The following is a 10874-nucleotide window of genomic DNA, read 5'->3' on the forward strand; positions in this document are numbered from 1 at the left end:
GAAAAATTATGTCTCTTGCAAGAATCGCATCGAGCACCATTGAGCTATAATCAAACTACTATCGAGCAAAGTCATTTTTTCATGAAAATCTTGATCTTGAAGGCTCCAGCGAATGGTTGCTCGATAGTGCTCGATGCCAGCTCGATGGGGCCTTCAAAATCAAGATTGTTCATGAAAAGACGACTTTGCTCGATGGTGCTCGATGCGATTTTTGTAAGATACATAATTTTTCACTCGGGTGTCCGTTTGAGGTGATTTTTTTGGGTATTTTTTCAAGATCTACGCGTTTGACATGCTCATATGCACATTTGGGAAGTTTAAAACTTGAAAACATACCAGAAGATGTCTTAAACATGAGGTATGTTTGCAATTTTATATTTTTTTCAAGTGTTACACTTCACAAATGTGCATATTAGCATGACAAACATGTAGATCTTGAAAAAATATCCAAAATAAAAAAAAATCACCCCAAACAGACACACGAGTGAAAAATTATGTCTCTTGCAAGAATTGCATCGAGCACTATTGAGCCACCATTGAGCAAAGTTATTTTTTTTTAATGAAAAATCATGATTTTGAAGGCCCCATCGAGCTAGCATTGAGCACTATTGAATCACCATCGAGGAAGGTCAATTTTCTGCAGATTTCAGAGTTTCTGATCTGAAAAAAATTATAAAATAACCCAAAAATCATGCATAGATCTGTTCGAAATGTAGTATTTAGTGTCTTAAGTGAAAGAAACATCATTATATTTGAGAAATAATTAATTACCCATAAATTTCTACTAAAAGAATCATCAAAATGTATGTTTCTTTGGGTATATTGTATTTATCTCTACAAGGTGGCCAAAGTTATAGATGTATTTTTGGTGTTGGTAGTTGCATCGTTGCCGTGGTTGGTGGTGTCATAAGATGAGAGAGAATGAATAGAGAGAGAGAGGGAAGAGAGGAGAGAGAAAAGAGAAGTGAGAAGATATAAGTGAGGGGAAAATGACAAGGATATTTTGGGTAGAGTGTCAAAGAGTGATATTATTTTAAAATCTTTATTATGCCTAATATATTGTTTAATTAGCACCCTCTGTGATGCATAGAACGTGAAATTTCCCTTTTCAAAATGCTGAAAAAAAAAATTATAATTTTCAAAAGATAATTTGAAAAATAAAAAATTAAGATTTTTTTTTACTTACTATTTTTCTAGATTTATTTCCCCAATAAAGCATAGACAACTATATATTTTTTGATATAATATATTATCTTAATTTACGGTCAACAAATTAATGTTAATAGACAATTTAATACTAATAATGTCTTGAAAACACACTCTTTCTTGTCTCTGCTATATATAAATCATGCAAGAATAGCAAACGAACATACCTATTATCAGAGCTCTGAAATAACAGAGAGGTTTTAGCAGAGAGCGAGAGATCGATAGAGAGAAACTTAGTGAAAGCCACTAAGTAATATTGAACCTCAACAAAGAAGAAAAAAAAAAAAAAACCTCGAGAGCTTCTCCCTCATTCCCCGGTCTCTCTCACATTCTTACCTGTCATTTTCTCTTTTGGGGTGATTATTGGATTCCTTTCTCTGAACCTCCCTTTCTCTCTAGTTTTTCTTTCTTCCCTTAAACCAGTCACATTTCTGGTTCCACTTTGTCCCAGATTAAGGTATGCCTTTATTATTTTGTTTCATACCCCACCATTTTTTTTTTTGTATTAACAAGTTTAGATATTGTTTGTGAAAATATACAACTGGTTTTTTTTGGTGGGTCATGTTCATGAAAAGGGTCTTTCTGGAAAAGAAAGAACAGTTAAAGAAATTCGTAAAGGTCAAGGTATATTGTGTTTGTAAAGTTGGTTCCATTAAAATCTGTGAAATTATTCTTATTTTTGTTATTATTATCAATCTCATTATCTGTTTTTTTTCCTTTTCTTTTTTAATCATTTAGAATTAATGCCTTAAATGTGTTCGAGGAATTTACAGTATCGTATGTTTGGTAAGGTTTCTTGATTTGGAATAACAAACTATACATTTTGATTTGTTAAATCTCATATATGCATCTCTTCACTGAATTTATAGAACAAAAACTAGGAAATGTAGATTTTTAATTTGTATGACATTTTCAAGGGTACTTTTTTTCTTCTTCGTCCATGTAATGAGGGGTAGACCTCGATAGCATTCTAACACATGACACCGCAAACTCTAGGAATCGTAGATTTTAGTTTGTATAACATCTTCAATGTTCATTTATCTTTATTATTATTATTTTCATGTAATGAGGGTATTACTTCGATTAACATCTAACATATGACACCATTTGGCACTCCCTCATATCAATCTTCATGCCATGATTTGATGTTCTAACTCAGCCATTTTTGTCATTTTAACAGATTTTTTCTGAGACCCCGGAGATCCTTTTTTTTTTTTTTGGAGAGTTGCAAGTAAGACAACATTCCATTTCACTCAAATGGGAGCAACTTTTTCATTTTCATTTGCTGATTTTGATGATTTCGATAGTCAAGTTGAAGCTATTCTTCTGAGGTCAATCAGTTTTGGGGCAGAGAACACTAAGAGCGCCCTGTTTCGGTCTGTAAGCTTCAATGGCCGTGAGTCAGAACCAGTAGAAACTATATTGAAATCTTATGGTTCAGCCAAGTTCGTATTAGAAGGGTCTCTTAGCTTCAAGGGGAGGAGAGAACTGGAAGAAATGTTGTCCTTCAAAACACCTACTGCAAGCTTTGAGAACAATGTGTTTGGTAGAACAAGAAGCTCAAAGATCCGAGATCTCAGAGATCAATTGTCGAAATCAGATACCTTGTCTGAAGAAAAATCTCCTTCACCAGTGGTGGAACCAGGTAACAAGAGATACCAGGCAGCACTGAAGCTACAAAAAGTTTACAAAAGTTTCCGAACCAGGAGACGGCTGGCAGATTGTGCTGTTCTTGTTGAGCAAAGATGGTTAGCTTTTTCTTCTTATCTACAAGTCTATGAAAGCTTGTATACTTTATGAAATTCACTGATTTGTTAAATTTATGATAGTTTGCTATCCAAGAAAAATTCTTTTGCCTTTTGAATTATGTTGCGAGACTTTGTTTTTTATTATTTTTTTTTTAAAAAAAATTTGCAGGTGGAAGCTGCTGGATTTTGCTGAACTCAAACGGAGCTCAATATCATTTTTTGACATTGAGAAACATGAGACTGCTGTTTCACGCTGGTCCAGAGCAAGGACCAGGGCTGCCAAGGTTATTGATAGGCCAGATTTTGCACATTTCAGTTTATACTTTATACTTCTCTGTTAATGGTTATAAATTGCTGTTTTTTTTTCCATTTTAGGTGGGGAAAGGTTTATCTAAGGATGAAAAGGCTCGTAAACTGGCGTTACAGCACTGGCTTGAGGCAGTAAGTTTCATTATCAGAGTATAAACTTTGAACCAAGCTATTAGTTTCTCACCATGGCATCTTCTTGATTGTGTTTCTTCTTGTCAATAGATAGACCCTCGACATCGTTATGGTCATAATCTTCAATTTTATTATGCCAAATGGCTTCATTGTGAGAGTGGACAGCCTTTTTTCTATTGGTAAGATTAGTTAATCATATATGAAACCATTAGATTTTTTTTCCCCTAAAAATTAAGAGCTCTGAACATTATTTGATTTGTTTATTTCAAATTTTCAATATTTTTGTTTTGAAAAATGCAGGCTTGATATAGGAGATGGAAAAGAAGTTAACCTAGATAGATGCCCTCGATCAAAGCTTCATCAGCAATGCATCAAGTATCTTGGTCCAGTAAGCTCCCTCCTTTATGTCCTGGGAATCACATTTAAATAATCTCTTCAATAATAATAATAATAATTAGTGTCAATTTGCCCAGAAATATAGTCTTAAACCAAAAAAAAAAAAAAATTAGTTAGGTCCCTAGGACATTGAAATGTTATTGTGCACAGGCCAATGTTTTGCTTTAAAATGGTCTGCATAAGGTTCAATTCCTAAGCTGGGATCAAGTTTAAATTTGAGCCCCTGAAGCGGTTTAAGGGCTTGTTGAGGTTTCAAAAATAAAAAATGGAGTTGTTAATCTTGATGATTTGTTCTACAGGCAGAAAGAGAGACTTATGAAGTGGCAGTAGAAAATGGGACGTTTACCTACAAGCAGAGTGGGAAACTTCTTGATACAACAGAAGGACCCCAAGATGCTAAGTGGATATTTGTTCTCAGCACATCAAAGACCTTGTATGTTGGGATGAAGAACAAAGGCACGTTCCAACATTCGAGCTTCTTAGCAGGTGGAGCCACATTGTCCGCTGGAAGATTAATAGTGGAAAATGGTATTCTAAAGGTAGGATTATAGGAGATAGTCGTGGAAGAGCTCAAATAATTTCTATTGGTCAATTTCCTTGTTTGTCTCTGAAAGAAAGAAAAATAAAATACTTATATGATATTTTTCTGGTCTTTCTTTCCAATTGAATAGGCAGTTTGGCCTCACAGTGGGCACTATCTGCCTACGGAAGAAAATTTTCAGGAGTTCATGACATTCCTTGAGGAACACAATGTTGATCTAGCTAATGTGAAGGTATTTTATCTACACTTCTACCCTCATAATTTCAAGATGGTTCGCTCTTCTTTCTACAAGTTCAAAATACAATGATCACAATGCATGGAATCATGAGAGGCCAGAATTGAAAATTTTCTATACTCCTTTTAGTCTTGATTGTAAATGTGTAAGTTAAAGATCTAGTCATATATTGTTGTAGCTAGCCGAAAACCTATTGTCTTGTCTTCTGATTAGATTTTTTTTGTTAAGATAATTCGAAATTATTTTATTGATTGAAATCACTTGTTGAAACTTTTTTCTTTTGTCATTCATCAGAAAAGTCCAAGTGATGAGGAAGCTGCAGGCTTTTTCTCCAAAACAAGCAGTCTGTCAAAACCACCTTCAATTAAGGATTCAGGAGCAGGAGTCTCGGGTATTGATTCAACTGGTCAGGATCCTATTGCAGCAGAGAATCACAATCCACTAATGTCTAGATTGCCCAGTAAATTATGCTCAAAGCTAACCAAGCTCGAAATACCAAATCGAAGCAACCTTGTTTTCGACATTTTCAAGAAGGAAACACTCCTGACAAGTTGTCACAGCGATCATCGCCGTCTACATTCTACTTCTGAAGAAGAGTCTGGCTATGAAACAGCTGAGGAATCATTCCTAACAGAGGAAGATTTCATGTTTCCGAAATCTAATTTGTTTGAAGACGATGATGAAGAAGAGGAGGACGAGAAGCCAATCATCCCAAAGGAGAAAATCATGAAAAGGATAGATTCACACAAGGGGATGAAGTCTTATCAGTTGGCTCAGCAGTTATCAACCAGATGGTCAACTGGAGCTGGGCCAAGGATTGGTTGCATGAGGGATTACCCTTCAGAGCTTCAGTTCAGAGTTTTGGAGCAAGCAAACTTGTCTCCTAGATCAAAGGGTTCATTTTCATCTCCTAGGAACCCATCTAGGTTAAGCCAGAGAGCCTTAGTGAATCAAAATTCTTTACGTAGAGAAATAGTTAATGCTGTTTTAACTCCCCAATTTGATCAGATACAAGAACCGTAGACAGACAAAGTTGCATTTTCATGTGAAGTTAGAAAAGGCACTATAGGGTTTAGTTTGTGTCCTTTTTCAATGTCATTCTTTAATTGGTTTTGTTTACACGTTATTCATTTTTTTATTTTGTGACAATAAAATAGGAATGAGAACAGAAAAGGCTTTTGTTAGCTTCACTAATAGCACTTTTAATGGATGAGCTAAAATATTATATTTTTTATAATATAGAGAAAAAATAGTTAAATAGTCTTCCAATATGTGATGTAATTTTTTTTTTACCAAATGAATAGTATTTCTCTATATGTAGTGAAATACTAATCATCAAGCTATAAATATTTTATTATTATTTTTTATAAACTTTTGTATATATATATATATGAGTGTGATATTATTATATTTAATTATTTTATTTCTTAAAATAAATAAAATATTTTAAAAAATATAATATATAAATGACGTAGAGAAAAAATAGAGAAGTAGATGTATAGTATAATGTAAAAGTTTAAGGTAAATTATAAAAATGTATGTTTTGGTGATATATTTTGTGATATACTTTCTCTATAATATTTAACAAAAACTCATAAAAACATCTTCCATCAGCTCCTTTATACATATATTTATAATATGTACGTTCTGATATTCAGCTCGGGTCTTTTATGTAGCTCGAGTACAGTTGGCTAGCTAAGAACAGTACTAAGGGACCCACAAGTTGATATTTCCTCTGCGAAGACAGTGCGATTTCCCAGGTAATAACACGAGCTGAGGAATACGAAGCATTAAGGCACGAGTTGGAGATGAATATAAAATACAACATCCTGGGCACGAGCTGGCGTTATATTTAGGTCGTAGTACTCTAACAACCTGCCATGTCCAAGAGTTTATTAACCTGGATACGTTATATATAAACGTGCGTGATCAGACATTACATCTCCGATTATGCCAGACGACCCATGATCAATTTTACCTAATGATTAGACCATACCTTAATATATATTGTAATATTCATTATTTGTGCAAGACAGGTCACAAATAATGATGGGTATTCACGTGATTTCCCCTACACCTATCCTGGGATGGTTCTTCTATAAATACCAAGACCTGGGATAGAAAAGGGAGAGGGTTTTTTTCTGTGTAATGTGAATACTCTGTCAAAATATAGAGAGATATAGAGTAATAATATCGACTCGTGGACTAGGGGGATTTTAGCCTCCGAACCATGTAAAAAAGGAACGAGTGTTCTTGCTATATCATTCTAAGCATCCTTAAAAGTTATTATTCTTATTACGGTTTATCCTTAAGCACTAGTTTATTCCAGCTAATTACATAATACACTGTTGGTGAAAAATCGCGTCAACAGTTTGGTGGTTTCATTGAGAGCTGCAAATTAGTGTTAGGAAAATATGTATTATTGCTCAATGGAAATATGGAAAAACCAATATACAACTCTATGCAAAAAATACAATAGACAAGGTAATTGATTAAATAAATATTACAACTCAATTGCTCAAAATACAAGTATCTAGAAAGATGTAGAAGAAGAAGATTACAAACTCAATACTATAATAATACAAGTAAATAAGAAGAACAAGAAGAACAAAAGAATGAAAACACAAACAAACTCTCACACAACCAAAGTGTAGAGTAGTGGAGATCACTAACTTGAACAAGGTTCAAGACCTTTGTCCAAAAGCTTATTTCCCCCTATTCTCTAAGCACTAAGGGATCTCTCTAGGAAATAGCTCTCTGGAATTATCAAGCATTTTGGTGTATTTTCCAGCCAAGTGTTTTGTGGATGGAAAAAGGTGTGTCTTACAAGTGAGCATTAGGCTCATATTTATAGAGTTTGAGATACCCTTTGGATTTCAAATTCCACCAACCCCCATGGCTGTTACCAATGTTTAATTGGATTAATATGGAATTAAAATTGAGATTTGGGAGTTATTTGGGTTTTTAGAACCGTTCAACACATTTGGAAAAAACTGAAAATTTGGCCTAAAATGCACCTGTGGCCGCAGCCAGAGACATCAGTGGCCGCGACCACTGCTTTCTGTCCCCCAGGCCGCGACCACCATCATTCAGTGGCCGCGGCCACAACCCATTTTCAGCACTTGAAAATGTGCTGTTTTTCCAAATGGTTCCAAACCCTCCCAAATGACTTTGTAACTCCCAAAACACATTATCGGGGTTAAAATCATATCTCCAACAGCCATATTTTATAATGGCTTTATGAAATCCAATCTCAAATGTGTAACATATAATATACACATTATTGGGTAATATTTGGGAGTTACAAATTTGTAACTGATTTTGTAACTCCAAAATATGTCACATTTAGGCACACACATGTAATGCCCCAAATTTCCTAATAAGGGTTAGGACCTTGATTAGGAGGCCGGGAGGGCCATAATTGATTTATTATGCTACTCAATGATTATATGCATGTTTATGTGAATTATATTATTATATGATGGTAATGCATGCATATGGGTGTATTTATAATTATAAGGGCATTTTGGTAATTTGGCCCGTTGAGGGCGTAATTGTGTATTTTCGTGCATGTGGGTGAGATATGAATGGTACCACATTATAGGTGAATTTGTTCGAGCCTTTCGGCGTGAGATGATCATGAAATGCAAGTGATCGGTCTAGTCATAACGGGTTTAAGTTCGGGGCTCGGGGTGAGTCTCGGGGTGGTTTTAATGATTAGAGCATTACCGGGAATTAAAGGGTAATGGGATATGGATTATTGGTGTTTGAGAATATTGAGAATAGCGGGAATTGGAGTGTAACGACCCAATTTAGCTAATAAGACTTAAGGGCCTTGATTAGCGTGCCAGGAGGGCATGATGGGATTTATGTGTGATTTTATGAGTTAAATGCATGGTTATGATTTAAAAGCATGTTATATGACTATTTGTTTATCTAAGATGCATGACTATGTATATTAGTATGCATGTAGGCCCGGATCGTGTTAGAAGGGCATAACTGTAATTTTGGCCATGTTGGGCATAACTGCATTGATATGTGATGATTGTTGAGACCACAGTGGTATGTGGGTGTATCTGTGATTTGTGACTTGAGGCGATCCCAGTGAGCAGGCTAGTGGAAAGTCGAGGTGGGGATTTATACCCGGCTCGGGGCGAGCCTGGGGGTATAAGCAGGAATTTAGAGAATATATTGAGATTAATTTTGATGATGGGGGATATTTATTTGGTGGTTTATCAGGTGTTGGAAAGCAACGAGAAAATATTGGAGACACTTGAGGATTAGCGGGAATTGGGTAAAATGACTAAAATGGCCCTATTTGGACAAAAGGATTTAGAATTTAATAGGGTGGGCATTTTGGTCATTTGGCTTTTAAAGATAGATTTTATAAGGCTTTATATAGTGAGTGGGATTGTTAGAGAGTGAGAATGCTGAAGGAAAGAAAGAAAAGAAAAGAAAGAAAAAGGAAAGAAAGAAAAGAGAGAAAACAGAGGGGTTTTCTCAAGGAACGGTTTGTGCATTCTTGCACCATTCCTCTCCGTTTTTCTTGGGGCAAAGCTCGGTGGAGAGCTAGGATAGGCTGAGCATCAAGAATCTTAAGGTTATACTTGAAGATTTGGCAAGGATTAGCAAGAACACATCAACTTTTGAGGTAAGTTTTAGAGATTTCAGTTTTAAGGGTTTTGATGGTTTGAGCTGAGTTGATGGGAATTTTAGGGAATTTCTGGGCAAGCTTTGAGGATGAACAAGCTAAGGAGGTCTAGGGTTGAATCAAGGTCGAAATTTGCATCAATGGTAAGAATTCTAAGCCTTTAACTTTATTGTTGATTGAATTTCTGGGTTTAGGGTTGTTCATGGTGAATTTTGAGATTTGGGTTGAATGTGCTTGGGTTTTGAGTTCTTGGGATGCTTGGGATGAGTGTGAGGTGTTTATAAGCTTGATTTTGGGTTTGGAAAAGGTTTGGACAAGTTTGGGGTTGAATTGGTTGAAGGAAATCGCAAGATGCGATTTTCGGGTTCTGCTGGGCTGCAACTAGCGCTACAGCGCTAGTCAGTGGGCGCTGTAGCGCTAGCCCCTGTTCTGGGGGGGGGGGGGGGAGTGTTCTGCTTGTAGCACTACAGCGCCCTCTTTAGAGCGCTGTAGCGCTGCACTGTTCACAGAGGTGGATTTTTGGGTTTTTGATGAGGGATTTTGACCTAGGGTTCGGGGCTCGATTCCGCCACTTTGTTTTGGGGATTTAGGACTTCCCGGGGGCTCGGGGTTGGTCCTGAGGCTAGGTATTCGGACTTGGGGTTTGGTGTTGACTTTGACCTATGTTTGTGCCTAGGTGTGCGCTAAGGCTCGAGTGGGATCGTGCTCAAGGAGTCAGGTGATCTAAGCTATTGAATGGAAATGTAAGAAAACTATAACACCCGTAGGATAGGGCGTGGGCCCATAGTGTGATTGCGGGGCACGGCCCTATATTGCATGATGAGATGATTGCAGGGCACGACCCTATATTGCATTACATGTTAGGGTGTAGATTTAAATGAATTGATATTTGTTTGAATGTTGTTTGATTTATGCTATATGTGATTATAGTGAAATGAATGGCTATGGCCGAGGGCGGCAAGGCCGAGAACGGCAGCGGGGCCGGAAGTAACACTTAGCACATGGGATGCTTATGGTCAGGGTAGGACCCAGGGGATACGTGTGATATCCCTACGGTGAGGACCAAGACCCCAGGCTTCGGTAAGGCTTCTGGGGCGGCATGGCCGTGTTTGCTTAGTCTACTGGTTGACTCGTTTATTTGTGGATTATCTGATATGATTAACTGTATATATTGCATATGTTATGAACTGCATGAGTTTTCTTGCTGGGCTTCGGCTCACGGGTGCTCTGTGTTGCAGGTAAGGGCAAAGACTGAGTCAACCAACCATGAGTACGGAGAGCGTGAAGCGACGCGTACATGTTTGGCCTGCCCGACTGCTTTGGTTGGGGGTTTGATTGAAAATGGCTGTAATAATCTATGATTTTTATAACTGATCAAGTGTAAACTTATTTTTAGAAGTAAATAGTTTTCAAACCTTATTTTGGGATCCCAAATGTTTAATACAAGAAGTTTTATTGAAACAACGCGTTTTTCTAAGATTACAGCCTTAACTTTTAATTAGTCACACTTTTGTTTCAAAACCTCGGTTAGCGAGTTCATTGCACACTGTTTTGTCTTAAAACTCACTTAGTAACGGCTCTAAGGAAGTAGGGCGTTACATGGAGGGTGTTAATTATGATTAACGAAATAGGTGTGAAAGGACGGTTTTGCCCTTG

General features: G+C 36.6%; 1 protein-coding gene across 1 annotated transcript; it reads left to right on the forward strand.

The window, feature by feature from the left end:
- Positions 1–1240: 1240 nt before the first annotated feature.
- Positions 1241–5863, forward strand: LOC133823503 (IQ domain-containing protein IQM6). The gene is made up of 9 exons (XM_062256306.1): positions 1241–1663; positions 2387–2954; positions 3124–3238; positions 3330–3395; positions 3486–3574; positions 3696–3783; positions 4091–4330; positions 4463–4564; positions 4862–5863. Exons 2-9 carry the CDS (start codon positions 2464–2466, stop codon positions 5588–5590), a joined length of 1920 nt encoding a protein of 639 aa, XP_062112290.1. The 5' UTR covers positions 1241–1663; positions 2387–2463; the 3' UTR covers positions 5591–5863.
- Positions 5864–10874: the final 5011 nt, after the last annotated feature.

The sequence above is a fragment of the Humulus lupulus genome, chromosome 3, assembly GCF_963169125.1.
Source record: "Humulus lupulus chromosome 3, drHumLupu1.1, whole genome shotgun sequence".
Lineage (NCBI taxonomy): Eukaryota > Viridiplantae > Streptophyta > Magnoliopsida > Rosales > Cannabaceae > Humulus > Humulus lupulus.